The following is a 22,350-nucleotide window of genomic DNA, read 5'->3' on the forward strand; positions in this document are numbered from 1 at the left end:
ATGTTTTATCTGTGATATGTTCCATTAAGAATCTAACCACCAATTATCAGTACTCTTTTCAATTGTACATTTTGATCTTAAAAAGGTCAATATTAAAGAATTCAACTCATTTACATAAAATATAGATGAGCAGGCATATAAATTATGAATGAATAAATATATGCGTAAAATAAAATATACATCCTTATAAATGCAAATGAATTCCTCACTGAGAATGAAATCAAAGATTAGGAATCCATCTTGTTCTTGAAGCCAAAGGATCAATAAAGCTGACTACTCCTTGCTCTCCAGCCCTGACCACACTGGGCCCTACTTCTACTTTATTTAGTGCCACTTAAAATTAGATAGCTTTTAAATCAGGCTTTTCCAGGAATCTCTATGTGGTGCTCTGAAAAGAATTGTAAATTCTGGTGTCAAGAGTGGAATTAAACTCATAAACAAGAAAGAGTTTTTACAATCTCTAATAAAGCTCAGTAATGTTGACAGTGTCAGATATGCACTATAGGTTTCTGAGAAAGTCCAATCTCTAAATTAACTCTAATTGAATGAGATGCAAATTCTTCCCTAAAGATCAGTTGGATTGAGTCCATCCAGTTCAAATTTACTGTGTGACAAACTCTCTTTCTCTTGGATCTGTGTGTGAACCTGACATTAGAAACAGCGACTGGGGGTAGGGGGATGAGTCATACAACAAGAAATAAGAGGTTTTTATGTTGTGGTTTTTTTTTTTTTTCTTTCTGGAAACACTATGTTTGAAGCCTTGGCTACTACGACCTTAATACCAAGTCCCATCAATCCAAATAAATTAAGTCAAACAATGGGACTACTAAGTGTCTATAAAGCTTATCAGTAGTAACACTCCAAAATGTCAGGATGAGTGCTGGAAAAGTAGAATTCTAGAAAGAAAAAAAAAAAAAGAGAACTGATATATCAGTCTACCTATGAATTATTTTAAAAAAAAAACCTAGCCATTTTTCAAGGCCATAGTTCAACTGGGCAAATAAAATTAGAAACTAATAGTTGATCTAGAATAATTCTAAGAATATATGTATACAGAGATATCATGCAAATCCATTATTCACCAATTTCATAAAATATCTGATCGTCTAAAGCAAGAATTTAACAATATTTCTTCCTTAGAAAAATTTAAATCAATTTGATGGTCACATAGATGTTTTAAAATGAAGTTAGGCAGAATGAATTATCCCGTCACATCACTGACCATCTTTCTTTTTCCAATTTCCTATAATGTGCCTCTCCCCAAAGAGGGTTATTTACTTAAAATTTAGTTTTAAAGAAAAGTCTTAGACAGCAGAAAACATAAGCTGGCCAGTCAAACAAATAAGTAGAAATCCATTATTCTTAAGAGAAAGCAAGATGAATTTTTCATGAGAAAATATCCCAAGTAAAGTAAGTATATTTTTTTCAAAAAAGTACAGAAGTAAACACTAATTTTGGTCATCTGTAAGGGCTGCCCTGTGAGTTCCCTTAATAACATGCCATCTATCCCCCTTTAATAATATGCAACATACTCTCACATGGGCTAAGATGCTATTTAATACAAGAGTGTTCAATAATTGGAATGATTAGAAAATACAAAAAGAAGGAATTCCTAGCAAAGGAATGGCATTCATTTGGATTAATGGGGATAGGATCACACTCAACACAGGCCTTTGGGAAAACTCTTCCTTGGCTAAGCAGGAAGTTCATTTGCTGCTCTCTTACTACCTTTCTGTAAAATAAGAGTTGCAACAACATGTGTCTCATTAGGTGAAATAGCAGCACAAGAACCAACCTGAGTCTCCATCAAAAAAGGAAGAAAAATATAAAAATTGTCCACCAGAAACAATGTATTTCTCCCACAGACATGAGCTCCAGCAATAACCTTGGTGCCAAAAAATTAGAAATAAAAATAAAAAAGAAGAAAAAGAAAAAAATAAACCAACATATAATAGATCTTCAACAAAAGCTCTCCCCACAGGTACACAGACCTAAAGTTAGATATACTGCCCTCTGCTTTGCCGATGGCATAGGCCAGGCCCTGTAAATGTGAATCTCTGTAAAAACATTCATGATGTAAAGACATTAGAGACCCTTTTAGGAAAATATATTCCCCCTACAACCTCTCCTTTTTCCTGTTTATTTGCCCTACAATTTTAGTAGGAGACATTCCACCTTAAGAAGAGTCTACTCATTACTTGACATGTCATGTGTCATTAAGACAAGAGAAGAGTTAGCCATTCGGAGAATTATACTTTATATATGCATTTTCTTTCCTGAAATTTTCCAGTTGCAAGGATCCAACCAACATATCCATATGAATGTCCTGTGTCACAATGCAGATATTTTAAGTTCTTCCCTGTCTTTTTTCCTTCCAGTTTGGACACTGCTCATTAGGTCAAATGTCCTGGTTTGCTTTTAGCGAGAGCAAGACGCCTCCTCAGACAAGGAAGCTGACCTAACTTTCTAAATAGCAGCTATCCATAAGCAAACCACCAAATCAGTCCCAAGTTACATACACATTGTGACATCAGCAGGTGTCCCCCCTCAGAGTCAGCAAGAGGAGCACTTGGTCCCTACTTGCCTCCCGTCAACAAGGATGCCTGAAAGAAATTACTGTGCTTCCCCATCACCAGCCCAGAGGGCAAAAGGGTCGGTTCAGTCTAAATCAGACTGAGACAAAGTAAGAGCAGTTCCCACAAACTGAAAGAGCAGGACTGGCCCCGTATCATAACGAGGCCCCAGCGATGAAGCAGAAATATTTTCTTTCATCCTCCGAAAGACACAAAGTCAGGCAAAAGCAGCAAAAATCATACTAGCCAGCCCCGGTAGTCAGAAAAATTATTTTAAGAAAGATTTCTTTCTGGGGTGGAGAGTGGGGGTGGGAAGGGAGAAGGGGAGGGAGGGAGATCCCAATGTGTACTCCATAATGAAGCTGGGGACCTCGGGTAAGGTTTGCAATACTCTTTATCTGCATGTCATGCAGAGAAATGACTCAAAAGACCACCTGCATCATCAACCCATCACAAGGGGGCTGGCAGATTGTCACAAGACTCATGCTCTCACAGGCCGTGATGTACCTGACATGTGGAACAGAGCCAAAAGACAAGCAGAACCTCATGTCCAATTAAGGGCTGACAACTCACCAGTAAGGGGCACAGCAGCCAGGCTGGTGATTGCGACAGCACACAGATCAGGCCACTCAGCCTCCCCAAAGCTCCCCCCAGCCTCCTGCCACATACACCTCTGTGGATCAAAAATGAACTTACACAATCTCATCATTCTGGAACTCCAGCTCCCCACAGGTATCCTCAAAGTCCTCTCCTCCGCCCCGGGCGGTGCCTTCGACGGTCTTGTAGGGCACGATCACGTTCCCCCGGGCCCCCGACGTGCGCAAGACCTTCACCTCCATGATGCCAATGCTCTCGCTCACGTGGGTGACTGGCTCCTCAAAGGTAAAGATGCCAGCGTGGTCGTCATCGAAGATGGTGACAGTGGCGGTGGCTGGGGAGCCCAAGCAGGCCAGGCTGGACACATGGTTGGCCTCCAGGATGCTGTCTTCAGAGGACTCAGCAGACACCTTGACATTGCTCAGGTGCACCAGGAAGTTCTCGTCTTCCTCGAAGATGTCATCATCAATGATGCCCACGCGGATCTCCTTCTGCGTCTCGCCGGGCTTGAAGAGCACGGTGCCCTCGGTGAACTCATAGTCAGAGCCGGCATTGGCTGTGCCATCCTCCGTGCGGAAGTCCACCAGCACCGTGTGGCTGAGGTCACCCCCCTTGCGCACTACGGTCAGGGCCACGGTGCCACAGTTCTCCAGGCACTGGTAGGTGGCCTGCTCGAAGGAGACCCTGCTGACCGGGTCGCCATCGGTTCCCTCCACGTTGACCTCATGCATGCTGACTGCCTTGCGTGCCTGATCGGCCGCGTGCCTTTTAAGGATATTGCCCGCGCCCGTCATAAGCCGTGTGGCCTGGATTCGGTAGAAGGCTCTGCTCTTCTGCTGCTGGCTCAGCACTTGGTAGTTGGCCAGCTCAATCAGCTGCTCTGTCTCTTTGTCTGGGTGCTTCTGCTTGAGCTCTTTGAGGATACGCGCCATCTCCCGCCGGGCCTCCTCGTCATCCTGGTCCCGCTCGTCCACCTCCAGCACCAGCGCACCATCCAGGAAGTTGTCCACATGGGAGTTGACCACCTTGCCATCCATCTCGATGTCTGTCTTGGAGGCAGGCCTGTCGCCCTCGTGCTCGATGATCATACCTCTCTGCTTACCTGCCCGGTACCTCTTATAGACATACTTGTAGAAGAGGAGTCGCCGGTCGGCCACCCAGGCAAAGACCACGCAGATAGGAAAGAAGAAGAAGGTGAGCAGGCCTTCCCAGACCTCCACGACCCCCGGGGAGATGACAGACAGGATGATGTACAGCCAGGTGTAGGCAAAGATGCTCCAGGCCGCCGTCACGAAGAACACCCGCAGGTGTTTGATCTTACGTGTCTCTCCGTCAGGCACCACGTAAACACAGAGTGCGATGATGATGAACATGTTGAAGGCAGCACTGCCCACGATGGTGCTGGGACCCAGGTCACCTGCCGTAAAGTTGTGACCACACACCTCGATGACCGACAGCAGGATTTCTGGAGCAGAGGAGCCTAGCGCCATGAGCGTGAGATTAGAGACCGTTTCATTCCAGATCCTCACAGTGGTCTTGGTGGTCTCACCATTGGGCTTCTTGATAGTGATCTCTTTCTCTTGGGAGGTGATGACTTCTATGGAAGACATGAACCGATCGGCAATGATGGAGACACCCAGAAACATGTAGACCATGGCCACAAAATAGACGGTGGCTCGGGCAATCTTATCCCCAAAGGAAGGGTCCTGGGGCTCCCAGATGGGTAAGATCACCCCTTTCTTGCAGTAGTAGGATCCTGTACACTCTCCAGTGTTGTTCCCTTCTGCTTCCACCTCCGTCTCAGCACTTATATGGTCCACTTGGGGCAGCAGCAGAACCACGGCTGCCAGCAGGTGAAGCCCCATCGTGAAAACAGGTGAGAGACTCAATGGCAGCATGCTGTCCTAGAGCTGATCTCACAACTGACCAACCTGCGGGGAGAACAAGATGGTGGAGGGTGGGAAAGACCACATCATGTTAGAGCCAGACCCAAAGCATCAACCATGACTTACTTTGGTTACACTAAAGATTTGTTGGTAGTTGGCCAAGCCCTAACCTATGGTGAACTACTGCTCTGAGACTTCATTGATAATTGAGAAAGACTTTGTACAATTTAGGGCTAAATTTCTCTTCTGGAGTTCCTACCCACCTCAGGAAAGATACAAGACTGACTCATTGGAAATGAAGAGTTCAAGTACAGCCCCATCACTTTGTAGTCTGGGAGATAGCACAGTAGTAGCTCACAGGACTTGCATGCAAGAGGCTCCAGATTCCATCCTCAGTGCCACCAATATTGGTGCTCTAGCAAAATAAACTTCTGCAGTGTACTGCGCCAAAGTAAAGGACTCTGGGGTTGGAGGGCAGGGCTCAGGTCCTAGAACATGATGTCAGAGGACCCAGAGGGGGTTGAATTGTTATGTGGAAAACTAAGTAATATTATACATGTACAAAGGACTGTATTTTGGTTTTTTTGTTACTGTATTTTATTGTTGACTGCCAATAATTAATCCCTCTAAGTAAAAAGAAATAAAATATATAAAAATAAAAAACAGTAAATTTCTGAGAGGCATTATATTGGGCTGTCAAAAAAAACATGCCTTTTCTTTTTGCATAGAAAAGCAGAAAGTCTTGCGTGCAAGTCCTGTGTGCTACTAATGTGATTGGCTCTGACTCTGCTGAAGCTAGAGCAACAGGGAGGTTCTGACCAGAACATGATGTGATGTGATGTGATCTGATCTTCCTTCTAAAAGGATCTCTGCTGGTTAAGGGGATGTTGGATTCAGGGAGGAGGGTAGGAGCAAGGAGACAGCACCTGCCTGTGATCTGTTAGTGACTCAGTGCCTGGTTTATATGATGGTGTGGGAGGGAGCTAGTGCTTACAAGGGAGCCAGCTGTGTAGTAACTCTTTGAGAAGACTTGAAACTTGACACAGCTGGCTCACTGCAAACATCAGCATAGCAGCACACTGTCAGGAAGCACAGGACCCAGGATCTACAGCCTGAGCCACTGAGCCATGCCCGCCCACTTCACTCAACTCTTCACATGTGGCCAATAGCCTCCTGGGTCAGCGCAGAGTCTTGCTGGGTTTAAAACCCTTCCCATACAGCCCTAAAGACCAAGTCAGCCTCCTCAATGGGCCCTTCAGGTCTGCGGGGGAACCTATCTCTGCACTCTAATAATAATTAAAAAAAAGGAAATCCTTCCCATTCTCTCATTATGCCAACACTCCGACCTCCAGGTCTCTACAGATGATAAATTTGGGGCCCCAAACAAATTTCCTTTTTCTTCTTCTTCTTTTTTTTTTTTTAGTTTAAATTTAGGTTATAACTTGGGCTTGGTGTCAACACTATGAATCCTCCATAACTGCATTAACAGCAGCCATTTTTCAGTTTTTGCTCCCTGTTTTTATTAGATAAGACAAAAAAATTGAGAGGGGAAGGAAAAATAGAGGGAGAGAGGCACCTGCAGACCTGCTTCACCACTCACGAAGCTTGTCCCCTGTAGTTGGAAAGCGGGGGGTGGGGGGATTGAATCAGGGTCCTCAAGCATAGTCATGCATGCGATTAACTGGATGCTGGATGTGCCACCACCCAGGCCTCCCAATTCCCAGCAGTCTGAGCACCCGGACTGACAGAATACCGCTGTTTCCTCTGAAGTACTGCTTCCCCTCCCACCCTGTTTCTCTCACAAGATCAGATGGTGTGGGACTAGTTCAGAACCGCAGACTGGTCTGGACCCACACTGAACTCTCTGCATGTGGAATGATACCCAACCCAGCAACCCCCATGGCTGTACCATGGCTCCCTGTGCTATCAATGCCATGCAAACTGGTGAACAGCACCTATGGAGTTGTACAGTTCTAGGAACCCCAACGATAGCTTTGCAAGAAGAATTACTATATACACACACACACACACACACACACACACACACACACAGCTGGAGGTGGAAATGCTGAAGGTCAGAGGATTTTACATACAGAGAGGCAACTCCCAAACAGGATGTTGAATCCTGCTCTGTCCACAATTATATAACTATAGCCCTTCCATCCTGTGACCCCTGTTAGAAGTGGAAGCAGTCCTGAAGACTTGATGTAACTGCCAGGGCTTGAGCTAACCCAAAGCAAAGCCTTTCAGCTTTGGTGCAGGGCAAGGATGTCATCTGCTGCAAAAGACTCAGGAAAGGTTTCCCACCTCCTGGCTCCAACCCCACAAATGATACACACAGATGAGACCCCTTAGTTGAGTGGAAGCCATGGGCTGGTGTGTTCCTTCACTCTCAGGTGTGAGTGAGTTACCTAGCAGTCACTCTGTGCACATGCTGGCAGGAGCATCTGGCAGAGAACTAGCCCTTCCTCCAGCCCACACTTCTCAGATGCCCCAGGCAAACCTCACCCACATTAGAAGGCAGGAGACCCATGGAGGTCAATTCAAAGACATCTAAAGTCTACCCAGGTGGTCTTGGGATTTGATTTTGTGGATGCAGGGAATACAGAACATAGGGAGAGCTAACTGGTAAGAAGTCAACTGGGAGGAATTCTCTGGGCTCTCTTTTCTGTATTAGATGGATAACAAACACAACTAACTGCTGATAAGGGTGTGAGAGAGATGTTATCCCTCTCTGTTCCTTTTCCCTCCCTGCTTCAGACTCTGCCCAAGCTCTTCACCTCCACATTCGCTTCAGATAGGATTTTCAGGAAGAGGCTGCAGGAAGGCAGGGAAGAGACTGTGCACACACTAGGCCTGCTGCCTGGCTCTCTTCCTGTCTGTCTGGGGTCTCCCAGACTCCTGTGCAGGAGCAACAGACCTGCATGGAGGCTTCAGGTCAGTGCTTAGAGATGGACACAGGCTCAAAGGCTTAGTATGGCACTAACCAGTTCTGGGGAGCAACATCCACCCAAATACGCCTTTTACCATGGCTCCGAGAGTGAAAACCTCAATTCTCTTCTGTGCACTGTTTATTTTTAAGTAAGCCAAACACCCCAGCACCTAGAGATCCAAGAACTGAGCAGCAATGACAAGGATGGGGAAGGAGGGTGGGGGAATAGCTCCACCCTTGTCATGTGCACAGGCCATGGGAGGGGGCGTGGTCACAGGGGACACTCCAGGGATGCGGTGTCTCTACTTCTCTGTCTCAGTCTCTGAGTGAAATCATGCATGCAAGAGGTCCTGACTCCAGGGGGGAGGGAAAGAAAAGGGAAAAGCTTTCCACTAAGAAGAGCCAGCCAGCTGTGTCAAAGGCAGAAGTTCCAGCCCTAAGAGTGGAAACACCCACAAGACATTCCTTCCCTAACTACTCTTCTAAACAGAGGGAATTCCCCCCCCCTTTCTTTCCCCTTCAAGGAGTCCTGGAAGGGGTGTTCAGGGTTGTGGGCTCCCTGGTTGAAGTAGGAATCCTTCAGGCCAGAGCTGTGGCCACCTATGGGGAAACTGAGCTTACTCTGAGGGACACCTCAAGTCAAGCCTCCTTCCATTGGGCCTGAAACTCTCTGCTAAGGAACTCTCACTGCCTGAAGCCCTGGAGCCAGGCAGCTCATCTGTTTCCATGGCAACAAGAAAGCAACCACAAGCCCCATCCAGCACATGGCCAGCTCCTCCAGATGCTTCTAGACAAAGAGACAGAGCTTCTCCTTCTCTGGCCATGTGTTCAGGGAGCCAGTGACTATTCCTGTTCTCCACCTCAGGGACCTCAGCTTGTCCACAGACAAGAGTGTCCTTTTTGCTTCCTCATCAGCTGAGGGGTGCTGTGAGGGCTACAGCAAAACCTGAACATGTGAGACTACAATTAGAATCCTGTCCCACAGCTCCAAGCAGCCACCTGCTCTTGCAACAAAGGAAACCATGCGCTTGTGGTCAGATGACACGGCTCCAAGAGAGAAAGACGCATGGAAGAAATGAAGAAGGGGCTGGGTAGTGGTGCATCTGGCTGAGCACATGTGTTACAATGCTCAAGGACCCGGGTTCCAGCCCCCTGTCCCAATCTGTAGGGAGAAAGCTTTGCAAAGCTCTCCCTCTCCATCACCCCCTTCCCTCTTGATTTCTGGCTATCTCTATCTAATAAATAAAAAAGAGAATAATAATAGAAAAAGAAAATGGAAGAGCGCCCCATCTCCAGCACCCATGGAGCTCTTCCTGTCCCTGGAGTTGTCCAAAGGAGTGGAATAAGACCGCATCGACTTGTGGTTTTCCTCCACCGGGCTTTGTTGAGCCCCTCCTCCCTGCAGACAGGACGGTGCTAAAGTGAGGAAGGCCAGGTCCCCAAAGAAGCTCCTATTCTAGAGCAATGTCAGCAGAGTCCCATAGCAGCTCTGGGTCTACATGACACAAGTCTTCAGTCACTGGAGAAGGGAGACTGGGCAGGTACTCAGACAGGGAAGGCATGAGGCCCTTGAGCCTGTAACCCCTGTCCCCCAGGATGATGCCCCTGTGGTCCTGGGTTAGCACCCAGACTGCTAGAGGCCTCCCACTACTCAGCCCCAAGTTGTGCTACCAAGAGGCTTCCTGTACCTGAGTTCTGGGAGGCAGCCCCCTGCCCCACCAAGCCCTTCAGGGGCCCAAGACAGAGAACAGGAACTCCTCTAGGTCAGCACCAGTGTGCTTCCCCCACCCCCCGGGAGGAGAGCAGCCTTGGCCGATGTTCACTTACACACATAGAAACGAGGTCGCAGGCAGGCACTTCGTATCTAGGTCACACACAGAGTGTCTACCTTCAGAAACGTGTTAAGGGAAAGGAGTCCTCCGCTGATGTCTGCTGGAGAGACACTCCCACCTACCCCTCTGATACCTCTGCTGGTGGGCTGGCTGGTGCTAGTTTGGGAAAGCCTCTAGTCTGCCCCATGTGGCTCTCTGAGTCAACACTGGAATGAAGTAAAGCTGAGGGGAAATAAATGTGTAGCAGCAGTGCAAGTGACTTGCAGGCATGGAGTCCCAGCTCCCACCTCCCAGCACCTCTGATAGCCAGAGCTGAGCAGAGCTCTGGTCATAAGGAATTAAGTAAAAGTCAAATGAAAGCAGGAAGTTAGGCAGTACAGGAGTTGGCAGATGGTGGCACAGAGGACTTGCAGGTGTGGGTTCCTGGATTCAATGTCCAGTACAGCATATGACACAAGTGATGTTTTGTTGTCTTCCTTTCTTTCTCCTCCCTCTTCTCTCAGTCTCTTCCTCATTGGTAATAAATAAATGAATCTTTAGTAACAACCATTGGCCCAATTTTTATTCTGTTGATAGGTATTTTGAGAGATAGAGAGAGAGAGAGAGAGAGAGGCAGGCCACAGCACCACTTCCCCATCTATAGAGCTCCCCCAGTGCTGTTGAGGGTGCTACATGTGGTGCTGGGGATTGAACCTGGGGCCTCATGCCCTCTAGTAGTGGAGCCATTTCCAAGCCCATTAGGCTGCGTTCTTTAAACTGTAAGTAACACTCTATGCCAGAATTGGGCAGGTGGTCTCAGGAGCCTCTGCTCTGGGTCTCTCTTTCTCATTCTCACTCATTAAAAAATGTGATTTTTTTCATAGTAAATAAAAAGTCCACGGAGAAATGCTGATCTTTCACTCATCTAACTGGTATTTTCTGACTTCCACTTGTTGCTTTCCACAGTAGATCTTTACTGTTCCACTTTTTTCTTTTTCAGCCTGCCTGTTGGTGCTCAGGATGTACAAGACAGAATCCAGCTTCAGACTATAGTACAGGCACACCCAGAATCCATGAAAGACACTTTGGGACTGTGAAACAGCTCACAAAGTAGAGTGCATAGCTTACTGCCCCACCCCACCCCACCATGTTGCTGTGCTCAAACTTCAACACCACATGGGGACACCACAGAGCTAGAAGAATATCCACAGAGAGGATTGAGGTCTCTCTCCTCTCTGTCTCTCTGCATTTATATCTGAAATTAAAAGAATGGGGAAATAATCCTCCTGAGAACAGTGGAATTACACACACGCAAGAGGTTACACGACTTCAAAAAGATCAGCAAAATCTTGCAATAAGGACAAGGCTGGTGATGTGAGCAGAGGCTGGTGATTCTCCTCAGCTTTCCCTCTGAGTCATTAAAGCTTTGTCTTCAAGTCAATGGCTCTTCAGGGAAGGAACCCCATCAACTTGACGCCTGCAAGTCTTTTAAATTTTCCTGCTCAGTATCAAATCACAACCCTTGAGAGAATGAGATGTTCTGGAGAGCACAGCAAAAGCAGGAAGTGAAAAAAGAAGCTTTTGCCAATTGCCAACTGACAGAAGCTCACTTCCTGGCGACCCCTCTCCAGTGTTCCAGGCTACATCCTGCTCAAACTCCTGACAGTCAGCCTGTTCAAGCACCATCTTGCACACATGAGGCCCCAGAGGCTGCAAGTTCAATCCCCAGTACTACTGTGTGTGCCATGGCTGAGCAGGGCTCTGGTTCTCCTCTCTCTCATGATAAACAAATAAGGAAGTCTTCTTTTAAAAGGTCCTGACAGCTGACTTTATGGGACATAAAACTGACCGAACTCTAACACTGAGTGTGTGAGTACTCAGAGCAGACACTTTGCAGTTTTTATTTACTTTGTGACATTTTGATTTTTATTTATTTTATTTTTATATATATTTAATTAATTAATTAATTTTATTTTAGAGACAGAGAGAGATAGAGAGGGATGGGGAAGATAGAGAGGGAGAGAGACACCTGCAGCCCTGCTTTAACACTCATGAAGCTTTCCCCCTGTCTCTAGTGTGGACCAGAGACTTGAACCTGGGTCCTTGGAAATGGTAATGTGTGACACCACCCAGCCCCAAGCACCCACTTTTCAAATGATCTCACTTATTAGCAGGACTTAATAATGTAAGGATGTGTTGGGGGGGGGCACAGAGTAAAACATGGAGGCCTGGGGAGATAACTTCATGGTTATACAAACAGACTTTCATGCCTCAGGCTCCCGGTCCCAGGTTCAGTTCCTTGCACTAAAAAGCCAGAGCTGAGCTGTGCTCTGGTAAAATAAAATAAAATAAAATAAAATAAAATAAAATAAAATAAAATAAAATAAAATATGGACTGTGGGTGGTAGGTAGCACACATGGTGTGAAGCACAAAGACCAGTATAAGGATCCTGGTCCTAGTGCGCAGCTCCCCACCTGCAGCAGGGCTGCTTCACAAGCGGTGAAGCAGGTCTGCAGGTGTCTATTTTTCTCTCCTCTCTCGACTTCTCTCTGTCCTATACAACAACAACAGCAGTAATGGCAACAATAACAACAATGAGGACAACAAAATGGGAAAAGTGGCCTCCAGCAGCAGTGGATTCTTAGTATAGGCACCAAGCCCCAGCAATAACCCTGGAGAAAAAAAGAAAGAAAGAAAGAAAGAAAGAAACATGGACTGGACATGATGTACTGCACCAAAGGGAGGGAGGGGGAGGGAGGGAGGGTAGTAAGAAAACTTTGGGGGCCTCTTACATAATGAAATTGTATGCATATGTCAGTGACTGCACTGTAAAGCATTAACCCTCTCAATAAAAACATTAAAAAACAAAACTGAAGCATCTCAAGAAAAAGTAGCCAGATTTGATTATTTAGAAAAATACATTGAGCATCTTGTGGGAAAAGAGAAATGCTTGCCCTAATCCTCAGCTCCTCTGCTAGAAAGTCCCTTCTCAGTTACGCTCGCTGTGTCAATCAGTCCTGTGTGTCCACACCAGCAGGATGGCTTCAATCTTGACTTCAGGGCTGTGGTTTTAATGGTCACAGCTGTGCCAAGACTGTAAAGTTGCTGTCTTCCTGGGACAGATGAGGAACTGGAAAGAAGTCAAAGAAAAAGGCAGGGCAGGCAGAATCGCTCTTACGGGACAGTGCACTGCTTTGCTATTTGCATGACCCAGGTTTGAGCCCATGTCCTACTGCACTGAAGAAAGCTGAGGTGCAGAGATCTCTTTCTCCCTCTGTATTAGTTTCTATCAAGAGAGAGGAGGGAGAGACAGAGGAGAAGGACTGAGGCAACAGATCCGTGTTAGACCACAGATCTGGCATGCCTGAGACCTCAGAAACCCCAGGTTTAATTCCTGCCACCACCCTATGCTGGAGCTGAGAAAATGACTTCATAAATGCTTGGTTCTTCTCTTTTTATCACTTTCCTTTATAAAATTTTAAAAAAGGGGGGGAGTCGGGCGGTAGCGCAGCGGGTTAAGTGCATGTGGCATGAAGAGCAAGGACAGGCCTAAGAATCCTGGTTCGAGCCCCCGGCTCCCCACCTGCAAGAGAGTCGCTTAACAAGAGGTGAGGCAGGTCTGCAGGTGTCTATCTTTCTCTTCCCTCTCTGTCTTCCTTTCTTTCTCCATTTCTCTCTGTCCTATCCAACTACAACGACATCAATAACAACAGTAATAACTACAACAATAAAACAACAAGGGCAACAAAAGGGAAAATAAATAAATATAAAAAAGAAAAAAAATGAAAGTCTTTCAAAAAAAATTTTTTTTAAGAATCAGCACAATAGCTCAACTAGATAGCGCACTGCTTTGTCATGCATGCAGCCTAGGGTTGAACCCAGCTCTGTTCACATTAGAGGAAGCTTTGATTCTATCATATCTCTCTCTCTCTCTCTCCCCACCCCCCATATATACATATATATATATATATGAAAAAGTCAATCCTAGCAATGACAAAACATCAGATAAACATTTTTTAAATGAAATGGGGCTGGGTGATGGCACACCTGGTTGAGCACACGTTACAATGTTCAAGGACCCAAGTTCAAGTTCCCAGTCCCCACCTGCAGGGGAAAGCTTTTCAAATGGTGAGGAAGGCTGCAAGTGTCTCTGAGGGAAAGAGATGAGCAGATGAGAAAGCAGGACAGACACTACACAATTGCTCCGCTGTCCATGGAGTAGCACCCTACCTGGACACAATCCACCAGGCTGCAATGTGGTGCCGGGGCGCTCAGACCCAGGACCCCATGCACAGTACTAGATGTGGCTTCTTCCTGCTCAGCCACCCCCAGGCATGGAGATCGTATCAAAGCCGTACATTTAAAACAGGGCAAAGGTGGATTCCCACGCGAGGCCCGAGAGTCTAAGCCAACTATTTCTGTTAATCAGGTCTGGTCCTGAAGCATCCCCAGCTGGGAATGTCACCTCTGTGACCCACACAACCAACTCTGTGTTGGGGGCTGGCCAAGGGCAGCCAGTGGGTCATATTTTTTCTGCCACATTTTGTAAAAGCTTTACTAAGGTGAAATGAAGGTTGCCTGAGGATCTGAAGGTCCCAGGTTTGATAACCCAGCATCACCATATACCAGAGATAAACAATGTTCACGAGTGTGTGTGTGTGTGTGTGTGTGTGTGTGTGTGTTAAATAAATGTAAAAAACAATGGAGACAGAATAAGGGTTCTGCAAAAATACTTTCCTGCCTGAGCCTCTCAGGCTCCATGTTCAATCCCCAGTACTACCATCAGCCACAGCTGAGCAGTGCTCTGTTGTCTCTGTCTCTTTCTCTTTCTCATTAAAATAAATCCATAAAATATTTTTTAAGAATAGAAAGACCAGGGAGCTTACAAAGTGACAGTGCATAGGACTTCCATCTAAGACATCCCAGGTTTTATTCTTGGCACTATCAGTAGCCAGAGCTTAAATGCCTATGTCTAGGCTAATAACAGTAATCGTAACAAATTACATGAAACAAAAACTTCTTATACCCTGAGAACATTGCAAGAATGAAAAAAATAATGCATGTCAGAATATGGGCCTCTTAATGTTAATGTGCTGCTCAAATTTCAGAATCACTGAGAGATGCTTCTGGAAGGAACACAGGGGAGCCAGCCCTCTGAGCACTGTCTGGAGCTGTTTTCCAGCTCACAACTCAAAATCTCCAGCTGTGGTCTGGTCAGCAGAAGCACATGCGTTCCCTCCCTGTCCCTTTAAACACAGTTTTGTGACCTTCCCGCGTGTCATTCTGTGGGCACTTAGCTGCCTTCTGGTCTCCATGGCAACCTCCCACAATTAGCACAGGTCTGCAAAGGGACTCAGCAGGGATGGTGCTGTCACCAGTCATCTCTCAGGTGACAGGAACCAACCATGAACCAGCACACACGTGCTAGACATCACACACACACACACACACACACACACACACACACACACACACACACACACACACAGTGTCCCATCATTGTTCCTCTGAGGATGCCACACAGCACTTTGCTCACGTGGTCCTTGCTGAATGGGCAGAAATGAGGCCCCCAGAAGTTGTAAATGGTGAAATGGTGTAAATGGTATGAAATTTGACACTGGTTACAATCTGACAGGGCAGTCACATGCTCTGAGACCTTTGCTCTGACCTTATGTGCGGGGACCCTGAGATGCATTCAAGGTCACCTTCACAAAGCACAGGAGGTGGTGCAGCCAGTAAAGGGTTGGACCCTTGAGTGTGAGGCCCCAGCTCCTTCCCCAATATCACATGCATCAGAATGATGCTCCAGTTCTTGCCCTCCTTCCCCCCTCTCCTCCTAAAGCCCAATATCCCACACTCAGGAACATTTCCAGGGGACTCTGGCATTCATAAAGAGACAAGAGTCCCTGATGATATGGCTGCAGTCACAGGTCTGACTCCCCTCCGGCTTTCGGTGTCATTCAGAGACCATGGACACCTTCTCATCTCCAGGTGTGTCCCAAGCCAGCAGGGCTCTGAGTAGCCAAGCCACCAAGAGGAGAAGCTCGTGATTCTTTATGTCTCTATCCTATATAGGGGGAAAGAGAAATTCGGACAGAATCCAGGAAGGAGTTCACCAGGAAGAGTATCCCCTCCCCTGCAAAAGGGCTGGATTCAAATCTGGCCCCACCTGGAAGCTCCATGGATGGGGAGGGGGGGTGCTGTGGGAAATAAGATTAAGAGAAAAAAAAAAGTCACATATGACTGGCAGCCAGAGAAGTAGAGGGGACAGGTCTGCTGGTGTCTTGTCCTCACTCTTACATGGCAGGGGCCCCACTGGGAAGTGTCTAGGGTCTGGACACAGCTCTGACACAGCCCCAGGGGATGCCAGAATATCCAGGCTCTGCAGGCTGTTTCTCTCACCCTAATTCTAACAAAAGTCCCAAGTTGTGCCCTTGGGTATTAGAAAAACTGTGGATAGTACTGCACAAGTGTGAGGCCTGGGCACCCTAGAAAAAGAATGAAATGGAAGGAGCATCTCTGTGTTCACAACAGTGGAGAAGCTTAGAGCAGCTGCAGTGGAGGCTAGAATACTGCCCCCCTGCAACCCCCCCACACACCCTGACTCCCAGCAGTGGACCTCCATTAGGCTGATTCAGCTGGCTTTTGTGCCACATCCCACCTGGGACCCTGGGGGCTGGGGACTTGCAAGCAAGTTCCCACATAATTCAGGACACCCCTTGCTGTCCTCACTGCTTCCTGCCCAACTCCACTCAGGAACTCCTTCCTAGGAACTCTGGGCAATCAGAGAGCAAGGCTTCCTCATTGTTCAGGAAAATGCCCCCTCCTCCAATGTCCATGCAACACTCTCTTCCCCTTTACAATACTTTGCACCTCAGACACTTACTGCCCAGGAGCTAGGACAACTCGGCCCAGGAGCTAGGTTTCCAGAAAGTTCTGAGAGGGGAGATCATGGCACACAGAGCTCGGCTTCTGAGCAGCACCCACTCCCAACTAGGCCCATGGGCTGTGGACTTCCAGACACAGTATTGATCTGACCACTGTCCCCTCTCTTTAAATCCAAGGAGGCTTCTAGGGTGGCGTCAGCTGGAATCAGGGAGTAAAAACATTTGGCTGTGTGTTCAGGGGTCCTGGGAATAGGAAGAGCAGGGACACCCCAAGTCCCCAAGTCCCCAGTAGCTTCTCTTGGGCACTTGCAAGCCGAGACACCCAACACTGGACATGGGGGCACATGGCGCCACTGCTGAGTCATCCTGCTTCACTGGCCTGCTGCACTCCGTCCCTCCTGAAGTGACCCCTCACTGTCATTGCCAGGACTGCCAGCTAAGGCTCCCTCTGTCCCTTTTCCTTCAATTAAGCTGCACTTGAGCACTGACACATCTTAGTCTGCGTCAGCTACACAAACGTGAGGCCACTGTGCACGCTGGGGCCACACTGTGCTTTCTGGGTCACTGGGGCAGTCTTCCAAAATGTTGCTGCAGTGGCACCAGTTCACCTGCTAGAAAGCACCCCTTGCTGTGCAGGAGGCCCTGGGTTCAAGTTCTGGCATCACAGGGACCATCACGAGGGCACCACAGAGCTCTATGGATGGAGGAGAAGTGCTGTGGTGTCTCTCCCTCCCTCCCTTCCCCCCTTTCCTCTGCCCTCTCTCTAAGAAATAAAGGAGGGAGAGGGTAGTGGCGCACCCAGTTAAGCGCACATAGTATGAAGCACAGGGCCTCGGCAAGGATCTGGGTTCGAGCCCCTGCTCTCCACCTGCAGGGTATCTGCTTCATGAGTGGTGAAGCAGTTCTGCAGATCTTTTGTACTCCCTATCTCCCCTGTCTCCTCTCAATTTCTCTCTGTCCTATCCAATAAAAGGGAGGATAATGACTGCAGTGTATTTGTAATGCCAGCTCAGTACCCCAGCGATAACCCTGGAGGCAAAAAGGAGAGAAGGGGGGGTGGAGAAGGGAAGGGAAGGGAAGGGAAGGGAAGGGAAGGGAAGGGAAGGGAAGGGAAGGGAAGGAAAGGGAAAGGAAGGGAAGGGAAGGGAAGGGAAGGGAAGGGAAGGGAAGGGAAGGGAAGGGAAGGGAAGGGAAGGGAAGGGAAGGGAAGAGAAGGAGTTCAAGAGGTGATGTGACAGCAGAGCACAGGACTTACAATACACATTAAGTCCTGAGTCTGATCCCTGATAACATGTATGTCAGAGTGATGCCCTGACTTACTCTTTTCTACAAATAAATCAACCTTTAAAAAAAATAGTAGAGCATATCAGATGTCAGGCTCAGGAGGAAACTGATGGAGTCACGGGCCCTTTGGAATATATGTATAATAGACCTACTAGTTATTTCCAAAACGGAGACCCCAAATATTCATCTGCAATAATCCAGCCTTTAGGTTCAAGATTAGTCAACAATTTGTATGGTTTTATATGTTAACTCTTTCTTCAGCCACCAGGTTCCAGATGCTACCATGATGCCAGCAGACTTCCCTGGACAGACAACCCCACCAATGTGTCCTGGTGCTCTGCTTCCCCAGAGCTCTGCCCCACTAGAAAAAGAGAGAGAGAGGCTGGGAGTATGGATCAACTTGTCAATACCCATGTTCAGTGGGGAAGCAATTACAGAAGCCAGACCTTCCACCTTCTGCACCCCATAATGACCTGGAGTCCATATTCCCAGAGGGTTAAAGAATAGGAAAACAGGGAGTCAGGTGGTAGTGCAGCAGGTTAAATGCAGGTGATGCAAAGTGCAAGGACCAGCGTAAGGATCCCGGTTCAAGCCCCTGGCTCCCCACCCATAGGGGAATCCCTTCACAGGCAGTGAAGCAGGTCTGCAGGTGTCTATCTTTCGCTCCCCCTCTCTGTCTTCCCCTCTTCTCTCCATTGCTCTCTGTCCTATCCAACAACGATGACATCAATAACAACAGTAATAACTACAACAATAAAACAACAAGTACAACAAAAGGGAATAAATATTTTTAAAAAGGAATAGGAAAATTCTCAAGGGAGGGGATGGGATACATAATTCTGGTGGTGATAACTGTTCCCCTCTTATCCTATGGTCTTGTCAGTGTTTCCATTTTACAAATACAAATTAAAAGAAAATAGTAGAGGCAAGAGACACCATAATAGTTCTGCAAAAGACTCCTGCCTGAGGCTCTGAGGTCCTAGGCTCGGTCTCTAGCACCACCATAAGCCAGAGCTGAACAGTATGCTCTGGTGTGTGTGTGTGTGTGTGTGTGTGTGTGTGTGTGTGTGTGTGTGTGTGTGTGTGTTTAAATAAAATAAAATTAACTTAAAAATAGTAACATGGAAAGAAAGAATGGGGAATTGTACTGAGGAGGTTGCTTAGTGCTTCTGTGTAAGCCTGAAGTCCCTGGCTTCTTCACAACATACTAGCATTAATTAAATTAATTTAAAATAATGATAAAGCAGAAGCCATTCAGGATTATGAAGATAACCTTTCTCGCTAGGGAAATGATATTTCACATTTCTCACAAGGCCTAAAAAAAACATGGCTAGATTTTCAAGGCCAGGCAATGACATACTTGGTTGAGTGCACATGTTACTATGAACAAGTATCCAGGTTCGAGCCCCCTGTCCCCACTTGCAGGGGGGAAGCTTCATGAGTGGAAATATGTGCTGCAGGTGTCTCACTTTCTCTTTCCCTCTCTAGGTTCTCCCTTTCTCTTTCAATTTCTCTTTGTCTCTATCCAAAAATATATATAAATATTAAAAAAGAAAAATACAGCTAGATTTTCATCCATCTTTGAGTTCCCCCTGGCTGCCCCAGCAGTAGCCTTTCAGTGTGAGAGTCAGACTGGCTTCTGTTGGTCAGGTCTCTGCGCCTACTTCCGAGCTCCCCACCAGTGCTCCAGTACATCCCAAAAACAGGATCCTGAGTGTCCCTGCCCAGTAGGTGCTCGAGAGGGCTGAGTGGCAGCCTAGACTCAGACTTCTGCACTAGCCCTTCTCCCCATGCTACCCCTGGCTGGGCTCCCAACATGAGCAGGGCGGATGGGGATAATATTGGCTAACTGCCAGCTGATCCCATAAACCCCGATACAAAGGGAATAGATGCTGGTGCTTCTTAGCTGGGATCATTGCATCTTATTAGGGCTCTACTAGATCAGTGGTAAAATTTCCAGCACAGATGGGTGGATAGATGGATGAATGGACAAACTGACAGATGGATGCTCTGGAACCTAGGAGTGTGTGCACCCTTCGTGTCCCCATCTAGACCACAGTCTGTAATGTACGCAGGGCTCAACAAAGATTCATGTCCTTCCCTCCAGTAAGCCTTCCACCCTGCCGCTGCCTCCTCCTTCTCCTCTACTTCCTTCTCTCCCTCTTCCTCCTCCTCCTCCTGACACTGCCTAATGTGTTTGAAGAGAAGAGAAACTGACTCCCTTGAGCCTGACTCGTCTCATCACCCCCTAGAGAGGTTCCAGCTACAGGTGGGGAGTACACTGGCCTCAATATGGGCTCGTTGGCCACAAACTAACAGATAGTGCATGCTGGGGCTGGCCAGGGCTTCAGGGACAGTCTTTGCTGTGGAGTCACCCCCTGGAAAAGGCACCTCATCCCCTCACCTGGGTTCTGGGTGGCTCTTGCTAAAACCCTATAACGAGAGAGCTTCCCCCTAGGAGTCTCCTGCTCAGGAAACAAGCTGTTAGATGCACAAACCCTGCTGAGAATCTAATGGTGGATTAATTTGGCCCGTAAAAATAGGGGCTGGATAAAATATATCTGGGGAGCACACACGTGAGAAAGAAAGAAGCTGGGAAGGGAGTGGGGCAGGGAAAGACAGGGAGGGACAGACACAGGAAACACTATAGCTTTCAGACAAGAAGGAAAGCTGACTGGAAAAATACCACTACACTCACATACTCCTCTGCACCTGCAGCACTACTGCATCCACACACACCAAGACCTCACAGGTGATTCTCAGCCCCAAACTTCACAGAGCCCAGCCCATCCCACTAGGCCAGAACTCACCTAGCATGGTCTTCCTTCATGAAACCTCACCTCTGTCCCCCTAGGGAGATGTCTCTTGATGTAGAGTGAATCCTGGAAGAAGCTGCTACAGTACAGCACTGTCTTGGGGAGCCAGGCCACTGCAGAGTGCTTGGTGCCCCAAGGAGGGAGCCTGCTCTGAGACTCCAGGGGCCTGTGGGTCCCTGGAAGGCAGGGAGAAGACTCACCACCAGAGGGAGCAGAAGTGTCTGCTCAGATGGGAGACAGCTGGGCAGAGGGGTCTCCACCATAGGGATACCCGACCCTTGTGGGGTGGGGCAGGTGGGGGAGAATGAAGGCATTAGAAAGGAGAGAGATATGGCCAGCAGGTTGACTTTTGAGTTCTTAGCAAATTGAAGGCAGTCACTGACACTTGAGTGGGAAGGAACAGATACAAGGCATGCAAGGTACATGGCCCGCAAGCAGCCCTTAACTGCTTCCCTAGGTCTCCGGATGTCATTTCTGCATAGGTTTGAATCTAGTCATCTCCTAGCCAATAGGGTAGATATGTTTTCTCTCCCACCTGGTCTGTCCTCCTGAAAGAGAGAGGGCTCTCTCAGAGCTGAGCTGCAACAGTAAAGCCTGCTGGCCAAGTCCTATGATGCCCTAGCTCTGGGGGAGCCGAGTGCATAAGCTGGGTGGGAGCTTTTCTTTCTGCAAAAGGGGTGGGGGGAGGCTGTGACTCTCCTGCTCTGTAAAGTCCTCCCCATTTATTTTGTCAAAGAAGCAGATTAAGCACTCAGAGGGAAGGAACCCATGCGTTTACTTTGCAAGATAAATAGAAGCCTATTTTTGTCTGATAAAAAAACATGTTAAATATAGCTTGCTAACGAATGCTGAAGCTCTCTTGGAATTTTTTTTCTCAAAACATAGTAAGCCTGAAACAGTAATGGATGTGGTTCCCGCAGACAGTCCTGGAGGTGTGACTGATGGCACTTCTCCTGCATTACTCTCTGTGCCTGGATCTGCAGCTGGGACTCTTGCCTCCACTCTGCCTACTCAACAAAAGCTTCTCCAGTTCTTCCTCTTGTTCGTCCTCCTCTTCCTCTTCTTCTTTTTTTAAATTTTTTTTCTCATCAAGGGCTTCACTTCTCCTGACTAACTTTTTTTTTTAGACCAGGGGAGGGCTCATAGCACTAAACACCCCCCCCCATGTATTTGGGGACTGGCTTGAACTTGGGTCACATTCACACATATGGCAAAGCAGACACCCTCCCAGATGAGCTATCTTTCCAGCCTAGGGTTATATGGGCCGGAAGCGGGATTTAAAAAAAAATGCATTGGAAACTATTACGCAGCAGTGGCAAAGCAAACAGCATGATTCATGACGAATGGATGGATAGACAGGTAAGCAGCTAGAGGAGAGATAAATAGGCAGATAGAGAAACAGATAGACAGACAGACAGACAGCACAGCTTGCATATTCTCCTCTATGGCCCTTCCTCTCCCAGTCCTGCTAAGCCTTCCAGACAGAGTAAATAAAACCTGACTGTCAGGGGCACCTATAACCTTTGCAACCCTGCACAAGCCACAGTACTTGATGATGTTCCA

The 22,350-nt window shown here is 47.5% G+C and overlaps 1 protein-coding gene across 1 annotated transcript in view; it reads right to left on the reverse strand.

Annotated features, from left to right (window-relative positions):
• The window catches only part of SLC8A1 (solute carrier family 8 member A1), a 245,174-nt gene that overhangs the window by 221,038 nt on the left and 1,786 nt on the right, over window positions 1–22,350 (reverse strand). Inside the window, exon 2 of the mRNA XM_060186932.1 lies at window positions 3,270–5,101. Coding sequence (XP_060042915.1) covers window positions 3,270–5,068 — 1,799 coding nt within the window. The 5' untranslated portion in view covers window positions 5,069–5,101. The remainder of the gene's footprint in view (window positions 1–3,269; window positions 5,102–22,350) is intronic.

The sequence above is a fragment of the Erinaceus europaeus genome, chromosome 3 (assembly GCF_950295315.1).
Source record: "Erinaceus europaeus chromosome 3, mEriEur2.1, whole genome shotgun sequence".
Lineage (NCBI taxonomy): Eukaryota > Metazoa > Chordata > Mammalia > Eulipotyphla > Erinaceidae > Erinaceus > Erinaceus europaeus.